A 25,518-nucleotide genomic window follows, 5' to 3' on the forward strand; every position below is an offset into this window, starting at 1 on the left:
GAGAAAACTGTGCAAAGTGCAGTGCAGAACTGTTGTTACCAGCTGTTGTAGATTTTCAAGATTTTCTTGCAAATTTAAAGTCTTTGTTGCAGTCTTTTGGGGAAAATTGTGCAAAGTGCAGTACATAACTATTATACCAGTTACAAATTTTTAAGATTTTTTGTGCAATTTAATACATTTGGTGCAGATTTTCAAGAAGTGCAAAAACTCAATTTCTTTCAAAATATGGAGCAAGAATGCTATAGTGAGTTTGCCTAAACCCTAATCTTATTCTAAAGTAGAATTTCTTCAAAAGTTATGCAAGATTTCAGAGTTTGGTGAAAGATTAAGTAAATCTTGACAACTTGGAACAAAGATTGTATAACAATTTCAAGGAAATTGTAAAAGCTTTAAGAGCAGTGAATTACAGAGAGAACAACAATGAAATGATGCAACTCTTGAGCAAGACATTGTGCAAAAAACTATTAAATCTTTTCAAAATTGTGCAAAAACAAGGTCTTAACATAGATTAGTGTTAAATTTTAATATTTCAAATATTAATACTAAACATGTTTCTACAACAAAGATTGTTGAATGTATGCCCTTTGAAGTGAATTTCCCTGCAACTGTTTGTTGTAAATCAAGAAAGCCTCATTGGGAGTTAAACCCAAACCATTGGCACTAGCCAATATGCTCCTTGGTTGGCAACCATTAGGATTTGCAACAAGCTAGACAACACAAGGAGTGGTTTTTAACCTAGCTGGCCAAGGTAGCAATATACAAAGCAATCAACAATTAGCTAAAGTTGTCACATGCAAGCAAAGCAAACACTCAGACTTTGAGGATTCACATGCAATGAATTCAGGGCATGCCAGTTCTGAGGATTTCATATGCATACAGACAATCATTTAAACAGTGAAAAGAATAGCAAGCAAAGAAGAAGCAAAGTGACTCTAGCCCTCACTTGGAGACCAAGGACCTGTAGGCATTATAGAGTTGATCTGCAGAAGGTGTTAGCCTAGTAGCCACAACCATCGTAGCTGCAGCCAGCAGGCGGTGAGGGACCAATCCAGCTAAGAGAGAACCCGCAATCGGTGGTGAGAAAGGGCAACAGTGCAGAACTTGCAACCGGTGATGATGAAGGGCAGTAGAACAAGAAATAACAAGTCTATATGCCACAATATTCACAGCAATTCAAGGTTCTTGATGCCTTGAGACTCACATCAGATAGGCATTTCTACTCCAACACATACATTATCAAAACTGACGCATTTCTACTCCAACACATACATTATCAAAACTGACGCATCTTGCTAAGACATCATACGGGCTTTATCGGGTTGGTCTAACCAACCTGCTAGAAATTGGAATTCACTGCTTTAATAGGCTCAGCCCACACCTCTCAGCTTACTCTCAATAGTCACATCAACAGCTTACTTAGAGGAAGTGCTAACGGTTTGCCAGATCTACTTCAGAAGCACGTGAGCGTCAGATAGTGCATTGACACTTTATCACCTCTGAGGACTAGCAACAGCCGACAAGAAAACAGCTTCACCGCCTTGGTCCACAAGGCTTAGCTAAGCAAGCGCCAATGTGGGCAGTTGATCTGCTAGTATTGGGACCCCATCGCTCTACCACCGCAAAGGAAGAATGGAGGAGCAGTGCACCAGCTGTAGGTGTATACTCAGGAGTAGCACCACCCTCTTCATTCTCTTGCTCTTTTCCCTTAATATTGAGCTCAAGAGCAGCATTGCCAGCAAGTTCAAGAGTCAAACCTCCAGAACCTCCTTCGTGGACAAAGCACCGTTAAAGCAACGTGTGAGGCTAAACGTTGGCAGCAGTTAGCCTCAGCACAGGCATTGGCGATGAGGCTAAGCACATACAGTTGTTTGCTGTGCGGCGATCACAGCAAAAGCCAGCACACAGTTGATTGCTGTGCGGTGATCACAGCAAAAGCCACACATGCAGAAAGTAAGTACAACTTTCCTACGTCAGGCTAAAACTCTTCGAAGAGGGCTGCCGCTCGACAGAAGCTTGCCTGCAGTGTCTATATCGCCTGCAGTGCCTAAGCTTCCACAAAGCTTCATTGCTCGGCGTCATTTAAATGGCATCTCAGGGCATTATTTACAGCAACGCAGCGTTCAATAGCATCTCAGCAAGTGTTTCATCTGCAGTTTGGTAGCTTGCCTGCAGTGTCTACATCGCGCCTGCAATGCCTGATTGCCTACAGTTCAAGCTTCCACAAAGCTTCATCACTCCGCGTAATTTAAATAGCATCTCAGCGCATTATTTACAGCAACACAGCATTCGGCAGCATCTCAGCAAGTGTTTCATCTCAGCAAGTTAAAAAGTGGGTGTTTATTTCTATTACCACGTTAGGGTTTCCTTCCTATCCTTTCACACTTACTCTCCTCACCCTTTCTAGTCTTCTTTCCATTACTTGTCCACATTCCCACTATACCCATCCAGATTTTGTCCAGCCACAGTTTGTCCACTATTTTGTTCTCGAAAAAGGCGGTTCACATTCTGGTTTGGGGGTTTGAGGGGAAGTCACACATGTTTTTGAGTTTTTATACGCTATGTTTGGGACATTGGAGTTAATTCACATGCTTGGGTTTGATGGTGAGTTTACTCACGCATGATTGTTTGGGCATGTTCACACGTTATTCGAGGCTTGTTCACATGCTTTGAGCTTCGTCGAGGTGGTTTGTGTGCCGCGTGGTCGATTTCGTGCATTTTGGACGTTCACACGCACATTTTTGACCAATTGGTGTATTTTTGGGGGCATTCACACGTACATCTTGACCCTTGTTTAGTGTATTTTGGGTATTCACGTGCGCCTTTGGGCTCTTGTTCATGCGCAAGCAGGTCATTTGAGCATATTGGTGCCTTTTCCACACGCGGTGTGGCATTCTTGAGCACATTTGGGGGTGTTTCCACACTCTCAGGCATTGGCGGATGACATGGGGATCCATTACTACCTCTACCCCGCCTACGATCGTCGTGCTACCCACCATCATCGTCACCGACATCACTACGATTCCATCCTAGACGTTGATTGTATGGCATCTGCTCATACCCTATCACTCTAACTCCATGCCCGTCATTATGATTTACCATTTTAGGTGTGGAGATACATATCATTTACAGAGTTCACACATACATTTGGCACATCGTGGCTTCGACTTTTAGATCTTTCTTCACCGACATCATGCTATGATGACACATCGTATTCATGTCACATATGGATGTTTGAGCTTCAGATGTTGCTGCCTAGCCAATTTAGACACTTATTTGATGAGGAGGATGTCCATGCCATATGGTCCAGACATTCTACGCATGGTGATTTTGTTGAGGATTTATGTGGTTATCTTTACATGGATGGTTCAGCATTGCTTTCATGGGATGAAGTAGGTGGGGACTTGATTGAGTGCCCTACACTCACAAACAGAGATAACTATATACCTGAGGATGGGCATCATGATGACATGCATTCAGTGGATGATGATGTGGATAGTAATGACGATCATCATGTTGATGACGATATTGATATTGACACATGTACACATAGTGATGACGTTGATGTATCACATCCACATACCCATGATGATGTATTATGCACACACATGATGATAGTGATACACGTGCACATGTTGCCACTGACACATATGCACATGATGATGATGTATGTGATGGTGATAGTGAGAGTGTTGTGTGTGAGTTAGATCATGTGGGCATGATCTTGATGTAAGGGTTGGCAAAACGAGCACATCGAGCATTGCATGTTGTGTTTTCTTGAATCCCGCATCTTATTAAAATCAAGAAATCTTCAAAAATTTGCATTCTTTGTCATAATCTACGTAGGTAATCAATACATAATTATGCATGCCTTTGTACTATTTTCTTAGGACCAAGAATACAACACAATACAACCACATGGAGAACACTTTTGTTGTATACATATTGATGCAAGGAGAATGTTTGATTGTGGAGCCCTTGCATACTTTTTTCAAGACAAGCAAGACATCTTGGAGGTAACATTTTTATTTTGAATGTTTCAAGGTTGCCTATAACTACATTTTTGGACTTCACTTTTCAAGTCACTTGGTACAAATTTGTTATTCAATTCAAAGTCGAGATCTGAGTGGCTTCTTCACCATAGGCTCCACATACTCTTGATCGTTAGGTTCTCTTGAAATAACACTTTGCAACTAGGGTGGAGATAATATTTGCCTATAGGGACAGAAGTTCAAAACTCACCCCATAAATGGAAAAAAAGAAAAGAACAATTTCTTCCTCGCATTTAAAAAAAGCACATTTGCAACGTAAAGCACGAGCCCTTCTAAGTGCCCACTTGAAGGCAACTTGGTGCCCCCCTGAAGGTGGTACAATTACAACTGTATATAGTTTAGGAGCTTGCCAAAATTGCAAGCAATCAACACTTTTGTTTATGCTTGTTAGAAGACATTGAGTAAGCCACTACACTGCAAGGGTCTTTTCTGTTGAGAAACCCATAGTAGTAGTCTCACTTTTAATGACCCAACATTGCATCCCAAAATCTTATGAAACCCTTAGAAAGATACCTTTTTTGGAATCCTCCCATATATATATATATATATAGAGAGAGAGAGAGAGAGAGAGATTAAGCGTCTACTAAATACCCAATGGGCCTATGTTCCAAAGTGATACAACAATGTCATTTCTAGTTCATAGAATTCAATTTTGAGATGAATTTCTTGATTCTTAGATTTAGTCCCAAACACTTGACTCAACGCTTCTCATGCATCTTTAGCATGTTCCTTGGTGTCTACGTGATAGATAAGGTGATCCCATGTAACCCAATGAGTGAAAGTGCTTGTTTGTCCTTTGCTACCCACTCAGCATTAGGATTAGCAGGCTCATTCTCTTAAATGAGTTTCTATAGCTTTTTGTGTATGAGAGAGATTAAATTTATGTAGCCCAAGTATGAAACGCTTCCCCAATGAATCTTTCAACTTGACTTATTGCGCTTACTGCCATTTGAGAGGGTCTTAGCAATGAGTACTACTTACTTCCAAGTGTCTTCTCTCATACAAGGTTAGAGGTACACAAGGTTTTCAAGTAAAAAATCAAGCAATAAAGTGATTTAAATCATGGCATATCATGGAACAAAAAATAAAATAGAACAAATTAAAATTATCTCACTGGATTGATACACTTTCCCATGGAAATCTCATTATGGAATACAAGGAAGAGAGGAGCACCAATCCCGATATACCACTCTCCCAAATATGAGTATGGTCAAGGTCTCCCTTAGCTACGTCACGTGGGAAGGTAGCTAATGGAGCATGCCCTAGATCTAGGCTTGATGAGGGGATCGGACCGATGTCCGAGAAGCGACGGCACCGAGCACACTAGAATGCGACGGACAAGTCCGAGGTAACCCCTCTCAGACGAGATGGGTCTGCACAGCAACCACACAGAGAGAGAGAGAGAGAGAGAGAGAGAGAGAGAGAGAGAGATCATGATATAATTAAGACCCAAAGTGGTTGTTGGGGGTGGCTTGTATCCTCCCCGCCTCACTTTGTAGAAGATATGAATACTTCGCTCCTTTCTAGTAGTCTAAAAAAAAGAAGGTACCAATGTGCTTAACAAAGAAATAGACGAGGTTATGTCAACGTAATAGAGTCTCTCTGAGGAGGTAGGAGTGGGGTCCAGCTTTGTTTACCTCTAATAGGGCTCCAATCTCTCTCTTTTTCGAGGCGATGGGATTAAAAAGGTAAAGGTGCTGGGCCCTCCATGTGTCCACATGTCAATAGTTGCCCTCTGCACCGTCTGTGGTCTTTTTTAGTAAGTGAATGCATATCGTTGAACCGTTGGTATGCGCGCATGGCCAAACACTCCTTTCTTCTTCTTCCTTTTTCTCCCAAATCTTGGGCAACACCAAGCTAAAGAGTTTATGGTAGAGGAGAACTCATTACGACCTCAATTGCATCTAGAGACCCACAGACCTCAGAGACCCATACCATATCCTCACGCCTTCTTTGCCCGCACATATGCATTCTTCCATGGGTCTTTGTATCTCATGCAAGAAAAATGCCACACGTCTATGGTCCACATACTAGAGACAGATAGAGACACAGAGACTCAAGGACCCACCTCTGCTGCAAGGTCGGAGGGGAGAAGTTGTTTTAAGATCAGAGTTGAGTTGATAAACCACATGATTCATATGACTGCAGGCAAGTGCAAGAGATGGGACTTCAACTCACGATCGCTCGATCAGATGAGGAGCAATAAGTAAACCCCAGCAAGACAAGGTGTAACCACCATGATAGAGAACAAAACCGAGGCACATATTCGACACCAAACACATTGCATGTTCGCAAGGAATGCCCCAACATTGTCCTTACCATCGTTGAACATGCAGAAACCCTTTACTATTAGTGGCACAGCCTTACACAGCTCCCAATCCATAGAGCAAACTGGGTATCACGTGAATCTACCCTCACTTTTAACTTTTTTGGCCCAAACTAATGTGATATCAGCCCCGCTCAAAGGTAGATACCAAAGCTCTTACAATCAAAAGTAGTTAACTGTTCAAAAACGCTGAATAATATTTTCCATCCGAGGGGGGGGGGGAGAGAGAGAGAGAGAGAGAGAGAGAGATGATGATGATGATGAGTCTTTTAACAGCATAGCCAAGCCAGTGGACCACATATGATCATCATCTCTCTCTCTCCGCGTCCCTTGCACTTTGGTTCCATTATATGGATCATGAAATGTCTTTTAACAGCATAGCCAAGCCAGTGGACCACATATGATCCATATAATTGGGGGAGAGGGAGAGAGAGTTCTTGCACGAAAAATTACATTGCAAACTAGAAGGGACGATTTTTGTCTTTTGTTCTTAACAGAATCAGCCATACGCTAAGAAGCATCATCCATCATCCCAGACCATTTACTAAGCTATCTATGAGCACAGAGAAAGGATCAGAGAGAAGAATCATCAAGTACATGGCACAGTGAACACTCCTGATCCAGAAAGCAATTATGGTTGGATGTATGAGGGATTTTTGGACAGCCTTTTCAACACTAAAAAACCTATATTGAAGCCATTTGCTGTAGCACCGAGACTACAGTATGTTCTAGGAGTTGTCAAAGCAGCTACACCACTGGTACAGTTGTAGAGAGATCCTTGTTCTCATGTTGTTCCTTCACAGCAAGCACTACAAGTAGCAAACTGGTCTTCTGAATTGCCTTGGGAAGTTCGTCCATTACCTGACATTTGGCAGACAAGTTATCCCACCATCAAGAAGTCCATATCAAACAATACAACCACCCAATCTAGCAGAATGCTATGAAAATGGCATACCAGTTCTTGATCTTCTTGTATTGAAACAAAATCCGTGATCTTGTTGATTGCTGCAATAAAAACCTTCAGTGGGTCTGTAACATGCTGATACGTTCAAGGATGGTAACACGTGTTAGCTGATAAAACCAATGTGGATTCGATCCAATCAAAACTAATCTTCAATAACAGAGACGCAACGATAACCACCTGTGGATAGTCTCGATAAAAGCTGACTCCTTTAGCCTGCTTCAAAACTGGAATGCAATCCAAAGCTTTAGCACCAATGCGCATCCCTACAAAATAAGAAACCAATTGTTATGTTTTTTTTGTCATACATTAAACCAAGTGTTGTGTTTTTTTGTCATACATTAAATTGCTAATTTGATCACAAGGGAGTTGCAACAAAAAATATGATTTCAATGACGTGGGAAACCTCTGTAAGGTCTACGACCCATCTCACTTCAAACACGCAGTTTCGCTCAGTTCACGCTACCTTGTGGGACAGACAAGGGCAATTGCAAAACTGCTTGAGATATTGCTTTTTGGACCTTCAAGTAAACCCGATCATTCTTTTGAACACAGCATCTTGTAAGATGATGTCAGGTGAATTTTGTGCAGAAGCGATTGACATAAAAACGGACTTCGACAAGGTCCCAACGAGGGTGCCTCTACAGCTCTGTGCTGAAATGCACTCTCGAAGAAAATACACACAATTGTAAGACTATGATCCTCTCGTCTCTAACAATATCTCCGACTCTCTATCTTGTTTACAAGAGGGCCACATATCCCTGATCAAGATATGACTCAATCAATGGAGGAGGAGACAATAATCCCTCTCAAATGAAGCAGTAACACCTTCCTCACAAATCAAAGTACGTTGGACATGCTTCTCCCTCTCTATCTCGTGCATGTCACTCATGTCACAAGCGGATGGCTTTGTTTAGATGCCAGGTTACTTGGGAACACACGTCACATACACTGGAGACCTCGATGCTCATCACTTTTGAGACGGAAAGAGAGGTAGAAGGAACTTGTCACAGTACATGGTCATCCTAGATGGAAGTGTCTCCGGCTCACCGCTCGTCCTTGGATATATATCTACAAGATGTCAACTCTGATAACCCTATTCATTTCCTCTGCAGGTGGTTTAGAGGGTAAGCCATTATGCTGTAGTCGTGAACGATATGAAGTCATCCATCTCCTGACCAGTTGCCTTCAGAAAGATTTGCAGACTATCTAGCTCTCATGCACCTTGCCCTTCAAGTCAACATGAAACCACTAAGTTATCCATATCACATTATATAATTAATGAAGAATGACTTCTTTTTATATCATCTAAGATAGTTAGAATTAGCATACATTACACTCTTCATGAAAGTTCTTACTGCTTTTGTGCCTTTTTGAACAACCTGGAATTTCAGTAACAAACCTGTAGTAAGATGAGTTATATAAACTGCAAAGACATGAGCAAGTACTCGTAGGCATGCTTGTTTCCTGGCATTCTCATCGCAAGCAGCTCTGACAAGCTGCCTTAGGTACTGTGTCACACATCAAAAAATTTCACAAACAGTTAAGTTTGTCAACAGTAACATTCAAAATGTTCACGTTTTCCATCGTCTTAAATAATCTGACCTTTACATAAGCTGTTGTTTGTGTGGTCGGTTCTGGCAACTCGACAAGTTTACCATTTGCAAAACTCATAGCTCTAGAAAGTGCCTTGATGTCATCCTGCAGAGCCTGCAGTTACAAAAAAGCCCAAAATAATTGCAGATAATCATTAAGAGGGGCTTTGGATAAAAATGCTACACACATATTTGATAATGCTTAAGTATTTTCTTTCTTTTCTAAATACATTCTCTCTCCATTGGCATCGAAGAACACAAAGAAGGGCTCACAACATCCGGTAATCAAAGAACAAGAGCAGATGACATGACAAGAGTACTTTGAGTGAAACCGGCCTCTGGTATAAACCAAAGTGCGGTGGACTAGCAGTCACCCGTCCACTTGTAGTCTAGATATGAAAACAAATTTTGATTGGAGCTAGAGTGCCCCAAATCTGAAAATCAAACGACACCTGTTGGCCCCAAAGCTTGGCGCCCCTTGCGGTATTTCTTTATTCAATTTCAAAAATATGTAAGGCTAAGTACAACAAAATCAGCCAAGAGAACATACCTGTATGTCCAATCTGACAGCCCACAATACCTCTTAGCACAGAGGATTCACACACACAGATCTGTGTCTCAAAGCAACACTCTGTGCCTCCCTCTAATCAGCCAAGACCATTTAGCAGGGCAGCCATGAGCATACATCTGGCATATCTCATGCACATGATTCAACATCTCAGCACAAACATACATTCACTGTTCAATCTCTGTCTCCACCCTTTTCAATCTGCCATACCCCTCCTCTCACAAGGGGCCAGATAGCTCAAATCTGCAACAGACATAAGGCAATAGAAAGAGAGATAGATGAACAAACTCAGAGCTTACCAAAATCAGCTCGTGGATCTGCACCAGAGGAAGTGGTTGTACCAGTCTATACTTGCACACATGTTTCAACAACTTTGCTTCACACGTGTGGGTGTACCTGTCTGTACCTTCCTTATCTACCTCAGTGTTGTATCTGCTGCACCGACTGTACCAAGAAAACTCCGCCTGTACCAAGAAGAGTGCCGCCTGCAGCTGTATGGCTCTGTCTGTACCAGAAAAAACGCTGCCTGCAGCTGTACTGGTGCGCCTGCTCCTGCTGTACCTGATGGTACAGTTCTGTACCTGCAGTACAGCCACCTGTCAGCAGTCGTACAGGTAACGGTACCTGCTGTCCGTACAGTTGTACAGCGCTGCCTGTGCCTGCTCAAACCCTTGTCTATGCCGCCTGTACCAGCATGTCATGCAGCAGAGAAGGCAGCCGTACTGTACCTGCTGTCATACAGGGCTGTACGGGCTGCACACGTGGACTGTACAGCTGGTTTGCACAGAAAAACAGCAGCAAAAACAGTATTCAGCAGTCCCCCACGATGCTTCTCCTCTCCTCCACGCCTAGACTTGCACGATTCCCCAAAAGTTAGAGAGAGAGTGAAGAGAGAGAGGCATGCACTCCAAAAGTGGAGTTGCCCCCTCTCCATACTTGTCCTAGGGCCCCAACTTTAATAATTATTAAAGTTCCCTAGGGGCCACTAAGGCCTAGGGGCAACCACACTTTTAACATTAAAATTTTAATGTTCTAGTTCCCCCCTTCACACCTAGGGATGTCCACACATCATTATCTCTGTCCGGGCACCCCACATGTGAATCATTTGATATTTTGACTCAACAACCACCATGCCCACACTTGTACTGTTCCATTTTCACAAGGCCATGACATACCCCCCTCTTGAAAAATGGCAAGCGTCCTCGATTGCATTCTGGTGATACAACAAAATATCCAAAGTGAAATATACAATATGGCAAGATCAGCGTCCCAATCTCTCTAAGCCATGCACATGTATCAAAATTCACTGCTATCCAATGGCGTAGTAATAGTCCAAGTTGTATACCACTGTGAACCATACATATCCACAAAATCCCATGTGACTAGTACACATATATCATAGAAGTCCCATAAACAAATGTACTGTCAGCCATCAGTACCTTTGGGTGAGCTAAAAACTGCACCAAGCGACCTCTAGATGTCATCTGAGCCTGTCTGTATCAAGGGAGTGGAGGTGCTACCCCCCTCATGAGCATCAGGTAATGCTCCAGACCCATGCTCTGCTGAACCTGAATGAGCCACAACAAGAGTCGGCTCTAACTCAAAGGCATCGAGATAAAGCTGCAAAACTTGAGGTGAATCTGTTAAGTCACCTTCCTCCATCCACTTCGCATCCATCAGTGAATAGTTCTTGAACTTCACAAGATAGTGACGGGAAACTTTACCTCGTACCTTTCTTTCCTTATGTGCCAGTATCTGCTCTAGAATCAGAACCTCATCAAGTTCCTCAACTTCCGGCTGAGCCTCATCTGATACATCCTAAGGCACATTCCCACGGAAAGGTCTAAGGAGACTCACGTGAAAAGCATTGTGAATCCTCCAGTGATCTGGTAGCTTCAAGCGATAGGCTACCTCCCCAATCTTTTCCAATACCTGAAAAGGCCCATAATATCGCATGCTCAACTTAGGGAATAAGCGCTCTTTACCCTTCATCTTCTTGAGTCTAGCCTTTTCAAAGCGCAAAAGAACCCAATCACCCAATGTAAACTCTAAAACACGTCTGTGACGGTCTGCGGCTTTCTTTTGCTTCTGCTGAGTTTTCTGGAGTGCCAACTTAACTCTCCGATAAGCTTCATCCATGTTTTCCACATACTGATCAGCCTCAAAGATCTTATCCTTTGTGTGCAAAATGGGTGGTACTTTCTTCCCTCCTTCCACAATCTCAAAAGGCGCCTTGCCTGTCGAGGTATGTACAGTGTTGTTATATGCGAACTCCACCAAAGGAAGATACTTTTCCCATTGTTGCTTGTGCTCTGACACATAACACTTGAGAAGATCCAACACTGTAGAGTTAGCCTCTTCTGACTGACCGTCTGTTTGTGGATGAAATGACGATGAAAACTTGAGAGTTGTATCCATGTTGTCAAACAACCCTCTCCAGAATAAACTCGTCATCCGTGGATCACGGTCACTAATGATAGATGTAGGCAAGCCATGATACTTAAAGATGTTCGCCATGAACAACTTCACCATATGATCCACTTTGATTGTCTTACGCACGGGAATGAAATGAGCCTGCTTACTGAACCTGCATATGATAGTCCAAATGCCATCATTGCCCGTTTGTGTCCGTGGAAGATCAAATATAAAATCCATGGCAATGCTCTCCCAAGGTCTATCTGGAATAGGTAAAGGCTGTAATAACCCTAGTGTCTTTTGACGGTCAAACTTTACCTTCTGACATACGATGCATTGCCTCACAAAGACATCAACATCTCTTCTCAAGGTTGGCCAATAAAAGAAAGTCTCCACTGCTTTTACCGTGGCGTCAATACCTCGATGACCTGCATACGGTGGAGCATGACTTTCAATCATAACCTTGAGTTGCAATGGCCTGGTAACACACAGTCTGCCATGCATCAATAAAAATCCATCTCTGAGAGTATAGTGCTCATGCCGCTGACCCTCAGACATCTAATTATACAACTTTTCAAAGTCCTCATCATGGGCATACTGCTCTTTCATTTCATCAAGCTCATGATGATAAGCAAGTGAAACTGCAGAGACCTGTGGCTTGCGTGACAAAGTATCTGCCACTACATTCTTTTTGCCTTCCACATGCACAATCTGGAAATGAAACATAGACAAAAAGTTTGCCCAACGCATATGCTTCTCTGAAAGCTTAGTCTGCGTAAGGAAATAACGCAAGGTCTGATGATCTATCTGCACAGTGAAATCAGCCCCAAGCAAGTAATGTTTCCATGTAGAAAGAGCGTGAATTACAGCCAACATCTCTTTCTCATAAACCTGTAAATGCTTCTCGGCATCTTGCAATATTCTACTCTCATAGGCTATCACATGTCCCTCTTGCATGAGAACTGCACCAATGCTACTTCCGCATGCATCACACTGGACAACAAAAGCCTTTCGAAGGTCCGGTAACACCAATACTGGATCCGAAGTAAGCTTTTCTTTGAGCTTTTTGAATGCTGTAATTTCCCGATCAGCCCATCTAAACGGAGTTGCCTTCTTTGTCAAGGCATAAAGAGGCGAAGCAATTTCAGCAAAGTACCGTATGTACCGCCTGTAATAGGAACACAATCCTAGAAAGCTGCGTACATCATGCACGGTCCTCAAGTCTGGCCAATTAAGAATTGCTTCCACCTTGGCTGGATCCATACGGACTCCATGCTCAGACACAATATGTCCCAAGAAATGTATCTCTTGCAAGAAAAACTCACTCTTCTTGCCATTAACAACCAGCAAGCAGCCGTACTGTACCTGCTGTCGTACAGGGCTGTACGGGCTGCACACGTGGACTGTACGGCTAGTTTGCACAGAAAAACAGCAGCAAAAACAGTATTCAGCAATCCCCCACGATGCTTCTCCTCTCCTCCATGCCTAGACTTGCACGATTCCCCAAAAGTTAGAGAGAGAGTGACGAGAGAGAGAGAGAGAGGCATGCACTCCAAAAGTGGAGTTGCCCCCTCTCCATACTTGTACTAGGGCCCCAACTTTAATAATTATTAAAGTTCCCTAGGGGCCACTAAGGCCTAGGGGCAACCACACTTATAACATTAAAATTTTAATGTTCTAGTTCCCCCCTTCACACCTAGGGATGTCCACACATCATTATCTCTGTCCGCGCACCCCACATGTGAATCATTTGATATTTTGACTCAGCAACCACCATGCCCACACTTGTACTGTTCCATTTTCACAGGGCCATGACATTGAGCTTCTCAAAACAGGCTTGCTTAATTAGGGTCCAGCAAAATACTCGATCCTCCTTCATGGCATCTGTCAGAGGGTTGGTCTCTCAGGGATAGTGCTCCACAAAACACCAATAGAAGACAGTCAACCCAAGAAATTTAAGAAGCTCGTGTACATCTGCCAAAATTGGCCACCAAACGATGGCCTCAATCTTCTCTGAATTCATAGAGATCCCATACTCAGAGATGACATGCCCCAAAAAGATGCCCTTTGACAAAAAAAACTCCGTCTTTGGAGGCAAGAAATGTTTCAAGATTTTTTTCATTTGGAGGTTTTTGAGGTCTTGTTTTGAAAGGTTTCGTCCCTCAACCTCGAGGTTTCAAAAAAATCAATATTTTTATTAATTATAAATATTGGAAAAAAAAAACAGATAAAAGCCACCTCAAAAAACATAGTATGATGATAAAAAAAACCTCAAGCTTTTGAGGTTTTTCACATGGACATGATTCTCCCTTGTAGCCGCCTGTTGACCAAGAGGGCAATGTTTTGTGCACTTGGATAGTGGGCAGCTAGGTGCCCATGGTCCGGAGAGGTGTGGACAGTTTAGACACATCGTTTATAGTCATGCTTATTTGGCCTAGTCGGTAGTTGGCCGACCAGCCCTATAGATACCTTGATAAGGGCAAGTCTTAAGGTCATTCTAGGCATGGTCCATACGCAAGAATATGCAAAACCAAAATCCAGTGCAACGAAGGGCAAGCTGTGCGTCATTAGAGGGCAATTCTCTAAGCGTTTTTCAGTGGGACATGAGAATCATCAATTTAGGGTATGTATGTAGCCGAGGGGAGTTGCACATGGATATGGTTTTCTTTCAGTTTTGAGGTTTTGAGGTTTTAGACCAAGGGGAGTTGCACATGGACATGATTTTCCCTTCCAGCCGCCTATTGGCAAGTTCCGGGGCATGTTTGGACCAAGAGGGCAACGTCAAAAAACCTCAAAAACCTTTATTTTTATTTTTTTACAAAACCTGAATTTTGGGCAAAACTGCCGTATTGCAGAGGGTTTCGAGGGTTTTTGAAATTGTTTCGAGGTTTCGAGGTTTCATAGAAATGGATTTTTGTGACTATGGACTAAGCCCAACCCTTTGGCTAATATCTCCTCCCACTTCTCCTTGAGCTCAATCAGCTTTGGGCCACCCATCCAGTACGAGACTCGTGACAAAGGCTTTGTAACTAGGAATGTTGCATGCGCAGAAGCCTTGTTGTACTGATCCACAGTCCTAAGCCTGATTAAGAACAACATGTTGATTAAACATGATTAAGACAGAGGAGAGAGAAGAGAGAGAGAGTTGGTGTCAGGGTTTTCTTTATTATATCATACAAAAAGGTGACTGTATGTGTGTATATGACTTAGGCCCTTGGTCTAGTCCAAAGGGGTGACCTCTAGCCCCTTCTACATGCTTCTACTGAATGCTACTTCTTCAATGATGTTGAATATGCTGAATGCACTGAATGGTTGATGCAAATGATGGCTTTTACTTATATACATGCTCAGGTGGCTGGTCAGCCTGCTATAATTGCCTAAACTGATGTTTAAATGCTACGCTTAATCCAATATTTTCCCCCCCCTGGCGCTTGGCCGACACTGCTTGACTCCCCTTGATGGCTGCCGACTGCTGCCTAAATGCCCCTAATGCCTGCCAACTGGGTTCCCATGCCCTCTTATGCTGATGATGATGATGATGATGATGACAACAATGATGATACTGCTGATGATGACCTACATGCTATCTTAATTGTTGTCCTAATCAGGATTATGATGTTCATGCTGGAGATTAGCCATCGCACGAGCGTGCACGTGACAGCCCCTCCTACGAAACTTGATAACAATGTTGGAAGGTTGGCGATTTCGAGCGTGTGATCTATGGCTAGAAAGTGCCTTGGATTATCCCATAAGTGGAAGCATGGGAAGTTGAAGCACCATATATAGGCTAGAGTGGCACCTTGTCATAATCATCTCCTCCGGCCGGTGTTTTGGGAGGCAGCTCACCGGGAGATGGGAGCCCGTTGGAGGGATGCTGCAGTGCCCGTTGGGGGTGTTCGTGGAGCTCGATGGTGATACGTCTCCTACGTGCGTTAGTCTTCCGCTGTGCATTCTGACATGGTATCAGAGCCCGGGCATGTGTGGTCCTGGGCGGCTCAGGCGTGTGTGATCCTGGGCGACCCCCTCGCGCCTCGGTAGCTTGCGGAGCTCGAATCGAGGGAGGGTGTTGGAAGGTTGGCGATTTCGAGCGTGTGATCTATGGCTAGAAGGTGCCTTGGATTATCCCATAAGTGGAAGCATGGGAAGTTGAAGAGCCATATATAGGCTAGAGTGGCACCTTGTCATAATCATCTCCTCCGGCCGGTGTTTTGGGAGGCAGCTCACTGGGAGATGGGAGCCCGGTGGAGGGATGCTGCAGTGCCCGTTGGGGGTGTTTGTGGAGCTCGATGGTGATGCGTCTCCTACGTGGGTTAGTCTTCCGCTGCGCATTCTGACAGACAAGGTGGACACTCTGTCACCCTTCCTCCCTGGACTTTTGGCTTCGAGAGGCCCAACGTGCCTACCCGGTGCGTGAGTGAATCTAAGTGTGCCTAGGTATGAGTCCATGCTACACCTCTCCCTTGCACCTCATCCCCACTTCTGATCTCCACTTCCAAGTCTTACTAAAGAACGGAGCATCTGTTCCACTGTTGTCCCCATGCCTACTATCCCTTTCCCTTAACACAGCGGTGGATCTGATAAAGTTGCACTATGCAAAAGCAAAAAATAGGAGAGAGGGAGAGCAAAGGAGAGAGAGAAACATCAGACAATGAACATCATGTTATGTAGCAAGAGGCTTTTACAATGGCAATACCAGCCAGCAAGATGTTGTAGAACTAGTGCCTATGAATGACTGAATTGTTGGAAGACAAGTGAGAGGAGAGGAGGCCTTTATACAAGGAAGAAAGTAACCGGTCGCCTACCATAATGCTGGCCGCAACCTGGAAATCCCCACAGCTAGAATAAATACATGAGATAAATCTCCATCCTAATACAAGGCCAAGATGCCACTCAACACATGAGATGCACAACTTCTAACACCCCCTCTACAGCTCATAATGTGCAAAAAAGTCAGAAGAAGAAAAATGATGAAGTAGATGCGACCATGGACACCCCAGTGCCGGCTGGATATTGAATACACCGCAGAAGATGCACCTGCCAACCTGTCTCTTCAAAACAAAATGCCACCCTAAACAACAAGGAAATCTGCCTGGCTCCAAATTCCCACACCAGTGTGCAATGAACTCCAAGTATAGAATGATGGGTTGCTAGACACACTGCGCCCATTATCCCCGAGCAGTGGATGATGAACACATCACGTCCCAAGAAACCTGAGACAATGAACTTGAAACTCATCCAGTCCATAAAGGAGCTGGACAGTAGCAAACAGTCCACGAAAACTTACTAGAAAACACCCACAAAGTAGGTAGATCCATCGAAGAAGAGGCAGGCTGAAGATGCCACAAGTCTGTGGCGCTCCACACGCGAAGAAGAGGACCACCAACTGCTGTCCAGAGATCTGCTCCAAACACCAACACCGCGAAAGCACAGGACCAACAGCCCCCTCTCAAGCGAAGGCAAGGCTGAAGCACACAGGAAGAAACACCTCCACTGCTGCCGAGGGCTGAAAACGCAGCCCACACACCACCAACAACGGATGATGGAGAAGATAGCATAGGAGAGAAAGAGCTGCTGCCACCACAAAAATGCAGCCAGCAAAGCTGAAGCACAGCACCCTAGAAGAAAAACACAGCCACCAATGTGAAAAATGCAGCAGCCAAGAGAAACGTAGCCACAAAGTGACGAGGAAAACGCAGCCGCCTAGAAAATTGCACAAAACGCAACCCTCTGCTGCATATGTAGCAAAAAACACAAGCCTTCTTCTACTCCCAAAAACATTCAACTTCTTGTAGTAAGGAAACTCGTCGCCGCCACCTTGAAATGCCGGCCACCTAAGCGACTGATACCATGATAAAGTTACACAATGCAAAAACAAAACATAGGAGAGAGGAAGAGCAAAGGAGAGAGAGACATCAAACAATGAACATCATGTTATGTAGCAAGAGGCTTTTACAATGGCAATACCAGCCAGCAAGATGTTGTAGAGCTAGTGCCTATGAATGACTGAATTGCTGGATGACAAGTGAGAGGAGAGGAGGCCTTTATATAATGAAGAAAGTATTTGTCAACAGCCCTAAAGCTGGCCAACTGCAGCCCACAACCTGGAAATCCCCACGACTAGAATAAATACATGAGATAAATGTCCATCCTTATACAAGACCAAGATCCCACTCAACACATGAGATGCACAAATTCTAACAAGGTCACCTACCGGAACTGAGCATGCATGTTGCTAGGCCTTTGGAACTCATTTGAGAGCTTAATAATGTACTGGTTCTGAGTACATACCCTCAGGGAATGCTTTCCTCTTGCTTCACCTGTTTGCAGACCACTCCATGTGCTACCCTAACTGCATTCTTCTCATGGATCTGTGCACCTCCTCAGGACTATGCTTAGTGGCTGAGCCTGAATGCTCTAATACCAATGTTGCATGCGTAGAAGCTTTACTGTAATGATCCACAGCCCTAAGCTTGATGAAGAACAAGATGCTGATTAAACATGATTAAGACAAAGGAGAGAGAAGAAGAGATAGACAGTTAGTGCCAGGTTTTTCTTTATTACATGGTACAAAAAGGTGACTGTATGTCTATACATGACTGAGGCCCTTGGTCTACCCCAAAGGCATGACCTCTGGCCCCTTCTACATGCTTCTACTGAAAGCTACTTCTTCAATGATGTTGAATGTGCTGAATATGCTGAATACGCTAAATGGTTGATGCAAATGATGGCTTTTACTTATACTCAGAACTCCGTCGGTCGCAATGTAGGTATCTGTAGTAAGAGGGGGAAAGGGGTACTGCAATTGAGATATGAAGGAACAGTAATCCACTGGCTACCCCAGTATCGCCCATGCGGGCGGGGGGGGAGGGGGGGGGAGGGGGGCACCTGGCAACTCTGGTAGGAGAGCCCTCACTGTCTCTGCCGGCTCCAAGAAGCGATGAATCAATCGACGAGACGGAACTCACCGGCTGCCTCCGCTCTGGACCAAGCGCAGCCAGAGGACGGTGGAAATGCTCAGGAGTGGTGGAGGGAGGGAGGGAGTGTGGGCTCAAAAGAGATGGGACAGGGGGGGCTGCTACAGGGAGAATCAAGGCAAGGATTGGGGAAGAGGAGGCAGCGAAGGGCGACGGGGAAGCTGGGAAGATGGAGATGGAGGCTGCGGGAAGGGGCTTGCCGAAGGCTTGGTGGGACTAGCTGGCCTCATAGGAATCTGAGAACCTGAAGAGGATTCTTGACGGGGTAACGGTCTCTAAACCGGAGGGGCCAGTGGGGAGGGATCCTCAAAGTGTTTGGGGGCATGCGGGGGGCGAGAGAGAGGGGGGGGGGGCACCGGGGGGGTGGATGCTGCGATAAATGCTCGAAACGGGTTTCTAACAAAACCGAATCCTCCTGTACTCTACTGGCCTAGCGCGCACAGCGGCACTACTCAACTCTAGAAGTCGACTGGCGGCCCTAGAGCGGGCCAACGGTTTGCCACTCTCCAGCAACAAGGTCATCCGCAACCAAGTCCTAGTGCTCTGCTACCTGAGGGCTTGCACCCCTAAGGATGGACCGGGGGGAGAAGGGGGGAAGACCATCGGAGGCGGTCTCCTAGAATGGCGTCGAGGACAAGCTAGCAAGATGTCCCATCTACCTGCATATGAAGCATTGCCCTGGGAGGCCAGAATACTCAAATCTTTGCAAAATGGGATCTCCCCGAAGGCAAAGAAGAGATATGACGTGTGGCAGTGTCTCCAGAGAAGCAACACATATGCGAAGGGATGGAATCTCGGCCGCCCAAGCGAGGGCCGAAGCAGGAGTTGGGGGGGGGGGGGGGGGTTCCATTAATCTCCCAATGGCTCCACCAATCACAGGGAGAAGAGGAAGGTATTCCTTCCTAAGGCTTGGAAAGCAAACTATCACAGGAAAGCCTTAAACGTCGCCAGTGGGTCAAATGTTGGGTCAAAGCCGTGTTGCCACCTCGCAAAGAAGGCCTCAGCCGTAAGCAGTGCGACGGGGCTAAGTTGCATGACTCTATCTGATGCCACTCGTGAGTCAAACTCAACCTGGTAGTCCACGCTCCAAAGGATCAATATCCGTAATCTTTACAGACGTGCCAAGGAGGCTAGCCTAAAAAAGATCCCTGAGATGTCCGCGCGCCGGACGGCTACCAACAATCTCGCACACCAAAGTGGAGGCCTCTAGGGATGCAACTGTTGAAGCAAGGAAACGGAGGTCCGCTTTTCTGAGAAGGATAGGCAAGGGACAATGGCCTCGCTCGAGGATGACGGAGCAGCTGCCATGAAGTCCTCCTGAAGGGTGAAGACCAGAAGAGGCCGAAGCTTGCCGAAGGATAAAATGCCCAAGAACCGGAAGAAATTAACTGCTGAGAACGGAGGACACGAGGCGAAAATGGAGAGGCAATGCCAAAAGGGAGACGGGGGAGAGGGACAAGAGAGCCTCAGCTTTATCTACCACGGGGTCCTAGTAGTGGGATCTAGGGCCCCCATTCCACCGCAAAAATCTACGGCCCAAATTTTCCGGCTCGCGAAGCAACCCGAGATTACTCCTGGGTCGAGATTACTATGCCTGAGATTACCCCTGTGCCGAGATTACTTCGCGGATCAACGATGATGGTTTTTAATTATATTAAACACGATTTGGTCCAATTGCAGGAAACGCATATAGGCGCAATGGTAGAGCATGCGGCTCAGACACTCGAGATGCTAGGTTCGAATCTTGGTTTGGGGGGCGGGCGGGCAGGCCGAGATTACTCCGTTTTGCCCAAGATTACTACCGCCGCCCAATCTCAACCCTAGATCTATGGTGGTGGGATGAGAGCCATAGATCCCACTACTCTCATCCCGTGGTAGTTATAGCTGAGGACAAGAGAGGCCGCGGGGGCGAGGGAGGAAGGCGAGGGAGGGGGGAGGGGGAGTCACTGCATTGGCAAGGGAGAAGCCGGGGGAAAAGGGGCAGTGGAAAGGAAAAGAGAGGGAGGGGCGGCCAACCGGGGGGGGGGGGGGGGGGGGGGGCGGCGGGGGGGACTGAGGCGGCAACGTGTCATGTGCATGAAAAATGCCATGTACATTCTCAAGGCTAATCTAGAAGGGGCAGCCAAGAAAAAGACCATTAAAGCTAGGACTTGGAGCAAGGATGCAGAAGAGAACTTGTTTGGACTTGGAGCAAGGACAAGGAAGGCTTGGGGAGCTGTCGGCTGAGACAAAATGGGCTGTCGGCTGAACCAAGACAAAGGCGACTACAAGCACATAGATTAATGAATTATTGGTCCAGTCAGCTGGCCGACACCAGTCGGCCAGCTCTCCATGAAGTCCAAGAGACTATAAATAGCAAGTGTTGCTCCTCATTCTATTCATTCGTTCCTCTAGGGAATGGGTCTTTAGGGTCCAGCAGTAGGACCAGATTTTGGGTGTTTCCCACCTTTTTATGAAGGCAGCCTATGGCTGTAGATTAGGAGTACCTTTTTGTACTATATGAATATACTGAATTTCCAGCATCTCTCTCTCTCTCTCTACTATGTCTTCATGTTTGCGTTTTTGCATCAGCATGTTCTCAGGAGTGTTTAGGGCTGAAAGAAGACCCCCAGAGCTTCCGCATGTTACACACGAGCAGCGGAGCGGGTAGCGAGGGCAGAGCAGGGGAGTGGGCAACGGGGGGGTTGGGGGGGGTGGGAGGGGCGCACGGGGAATAGAGGGACGTAGGCGGGGGCAACAAGGCGTCAAGGGGGAGGAGAGGCGGCCAAGCCGGGGGGGGGTGGGGGTGGGCAGGTTGCGTAGGTTCGAGGAAGGGACCCTCACAACTCCAGCGCTTTGGTGTTGAAGTTGAATCTCGCTAGCTGAATTGAATTGAATTTGAATTTATAGTTATTGCCCAAAAGCACTTGAGAAAAGTGCTTTAAAGCTCATTTATAGCCCAAAAAGCATCTTTTTAATAATAAAAGCTCCTCTTTTTAGTATTTAAAAAGCTTTTAATATTTTGCTTTCCAAAAGCTAGTCGCATCATTCCAAGCCTGTAAGGTGGCCCTGCAATGCTATCATGCCACGTGGCATGTCCACGTCATTAGCCCCACATCAATTTTTTTTTTCTGCGTTGTGTTGCATGTCAACAACCTGTATTTTGATGCTTCAATGACACTAGTCACTAATCACCCACTACTATCGACATATGTAGATCCACATCTACATTCTTAATTAAAAAATCTTCTAATGAAAACTCCCATGATCATTAATGTTTAGGGCTTTAGAAAAATTCAACAAATGTCAACCAAGTTGAAGCCTCTACAACATCAAAAAAGCTGGTGCTTTTACCAAAATTGCTCTCCACTTCAGAAATTGAAGCTTGTAAAAGCTCGGAATTTAGGGGTTTTTCTAAAATTGGCCTCCTAAGCCAAAATTGAAGGGTCTGCACCTTTTGCATTTTGAGGCTTTTTCCCAAATTGGTTATCTCCATAAAAATTGAGCAACATTAAAGAGCCCACAATGTTCAATTTTTTGGTCTTTCCCAAAAAATGACATTTTCTCGCAACATCGATGCCCTCTTGCATCAATTATTGTCACCCCCATGGGTACCAAAGGCGTCGCTGTGAAGTCCCTGTCCACCCGCTCCGGGACTCCTGCCGGCGGCGGAAGCGGCGTCGGCCTCCCGCGCGGGGCAAGGGTCCTGCACACTCGGGGCCTCGCTCGCGAATGTCCGGGACGAGAGGCTAGCTCGGGGGCGGTCCCTCCGAGACCGGGCCCGGAAGACTCCCCTCGCCCGAAAGGCACAGGCGATTCTGCCAGGAAGGTGAAAAATCTTTTAACTAGGAGATTACTCTAATGAGTCAAGTCTTAACTAAATTAAACTGATCTGACCAAGCCTGAAGTCACAAGGTCAGATCAAGAAGAGACTTGCACTTGGTCCATGGAATCACCGCTTTTTTCCTCATTTCCGAGGCACAGCCGATGATCCCTTCCCACAGAACAAGGTCTTCTCAGGATTTAAACTGATTAACGTAACTAATCGTATCTAGTTGTTTCTCAGGAATCCTCCGATCCAGCCTAACCCCATCCGGTCCATGACCCGACCATTCCAGTTAGAAGACAACTTGATGATTGCAGGTAAAAAGGTGTCTTCGGAGACAAAATCTGTTAGTTCGCAGGTATCTAGGCACGAGCCAATGACGGTAAAACCTATTGCCAAGGAGCCCAAGATATCCGAAATGTCTGTGACTGACCTTACTAAGGCTCTCCAAGAATACTTTAGGGGTAATCGAGGTCCTCAAAATAGCCATATGTACCCAAGAAGAGAGCAACAATGGTGTTCGGTTTTCTTAGGACCACATAGCACGAGTGAATGTCCCACATTCAGAGTCAAATTCAATGGGAATTGCAATGCATGTGGTAAGTATGGCCATCAATCTAAGGATTGCCTAGTACTTAAGCGTATGTTAGCAAATCAGGCACCACTAGCCTGGTCAAACACACCTCAAGTACCCGCATTGATGCCTGCACCACTGGTCGAGCAACCGTCACAACACATAGTTCCAAGGAACCCAAATGTAGGCCAGTCTTTGCCGTTACCACCGCCAGTGCTAGGACCACAACCTCCACATCCAAGGATTACCCCTATAAACCAGATGGGTTGTGAGTCACATAGTGCGTGTGGAGATTATGAAGAGGAGATAGACCCCACTGTTTCATATGGGATTGATAAGTTTGAAATGACTCCCCAGTACTACATGGAGGATCATTTCGGGCAAGTCAAGCCTATATATCAAGCGGCTGCTCTCGCCACAAGAGGGCAAAACCTTAATACCTTGGCAAGGAGACCACCTCTTCAATGCTACGATTGTGGTGGACCGCATCGTGTAGCGGAGTGCCCTAATAGGCTACAGAAGATCGCTACTCAAATGCAACCAAATCAAGGGAGCACATCGGGGATGCCGGTACTTACATGTAATCGTTGTGGCATAGATCATTTGATTGCTCAATGTCCGCATAATCCTAGTGCACCCAAGATTACGCCATTGAAGTCACCAACGAGGCGCGAGGAACCACACTTGTTGTACCCGCGAATGTAGTCACACGATCAATGCTTCAAAATCAAAACTACATTCTTGAAGAGAGGGATACTGCATCAATTGCTCGAACAAAGAAAAAGAAAACGCGGCGGAAGAGATCGCTTAATGCCACGAGCTCCAAGCCTAGTTCAAAGACTAACATAGGGACAGGAGACGACCCCGTGTATATGAATGATCCTGAAGATGATTCTCATTCAAGAAGAAAATACCCTTAGAAGAAATAGAGTCTATCTTCTCCAACTTTGTACCAAGAGTAGCCCAATGCTGGACAATAGCACCCTCCTCGAAGGTCGGCATCGCCAAATGTAAGAACTCAACTGGCCCCTCTGAAAATTGATGTCGGGACTCCACAAGCCCAATTAAATCCAAATCCCAATCCTTCAAGCCCTGGAAGCACCACTTTGCCCTAGGCACGGTCACGGACACACCTGACCACAATCCAAAATCCCACCAAGACTGTAAGCACCACCTCCAAACCAATCCAACATCTTGCAACATTGAAGAAGCAGATCTATGGAGCCGAGTAGTCTCATCGATAGCATCACTCAGAGCTAAAGTAGACTCCTCACATAGAGAAAGGGAAACATGTACATTCACTGTAGTGGTAGCTGTAGTAGTAGCCTCCTCAATAGCATCACACAACGTAGAAGCAGGCTCCTCCATAGAAGGCAAAGGGACCAACAACTCATCCTGGTCACTGGTTGTTGAAGAAAGAGTTGGAGGCGAAGCAAAAGGAGATAAATCCCCCTCAAAAGCTATGGGCAAAGCTACGGAGACCAAAGCCACTACCTTAAGGGAGGAACCCACTCGGGAGCTCAACGAAGGAGAATCAAGTGAATACATAAATCAGGGGAAACAAAAGGAAACTCCCCCGGTCCCACAACCCAGTCAGCTAATGCCCTCTCGGCCACCCAAATTGACTGAGACTCCCCAAGACAAGCCACGTGGGCCAAAAACCCTCAAGAAAAAGATTGGAACTTACCCAAACCCAGTTGAGGAGATTGAACAAGTGCAACACTTAAGGGATTTGGTGGAAGAAACACAAAGAGAACTGGAGCCAGCAGACCCTAGAAGAATCAAAATTCCAGACACAGTGTTTCCTACATCAGGAAGTGGGCAGACACCTTTCTTGCTGGAAAGAATGTTTAGTGAGGGAATGCCTGACCCCATCGAAGAGGAAGTAATCCCGTCTTCACCAGTCCCTAATCAGGGGCCGATATCTCGAAAAGTACCGTTGAATGTGTCCAAACTAATGGATTTCATGTCCTCCGAAATCAGAACCACGATCATATCCAAGTTATACGGAGATCCTGAGCTATTCTTAGCTCTTCGGGCATTTCTCAATGGAGAACTGAAGGCGGGGTTACCACAGTTTGCAAATATGGATAGACTTGATACGCTTCAAGATGAAGGAGAACATTGGGATCTACAACCCAACCTCGATGAAGACTCGGTCGTTGAAATACCTATTAACAAGTTGGGACAGTACTTTGAAGGTGACGAATCTAATGCAACCCTCCCCATTACTACCAAGGGATCAACTCTA

At 45.5% G+C, this 25,518-nt stretch overlaps 1 protein-coding gene across 1 annotated transcript in view; it reads right to left on the reverse strand.

Annotated features, from left to right (window-relative positions):
* Positions 1-6,812: 6,812 nt before the first annotated feature.
* Positions 6,813-25,518, reverse strand: part of LOC147637320 (uncharacterized) — a 52,395-nt gene continuing 33,689 nt past the window's right edge. The window contains exons 5-9 of the mRNA XM_086799086.1: positions 8,942-9,046; positions 8,739-8,847; positions 7,517-7,602; positions 7,331-7,414; positions 6,813-7,236 (exon numbers count right to left, since the gene is read on the reverse strand). Of these exons, the coding sequence (XP_086655212.1) occupies positions 7,123-7,236; positions 7,331-7,414; positions 7,517-7,602; positions 8,739-8,847; positions 8,942-9,046 (498 nt within the window). The 3' untranslated portion in view covers positions 6,813-7,122. The remainder of the gene's footprint in view (positions 7,237-7,330; positions 7,415-7,516; positions 7,603-8,738; positions 8,848-8,941; positions 9,047-25,518) is intronic.

The sequence above is a fragment of the Cibotium barometz genome, chromosome 6 (assembly GCF_041138505.1).
Source record: "Cibotium barometz isolate CiBa-2024 chromosome 6, ASM4113850v1, whole genome shotgun sequence".
NCBI lineage: Eukaryota > Viridiplantae > Streptophyta > Polypodiopsida > Cyatheales > Cibotiaceae > Cibotium > Cibotium barometz.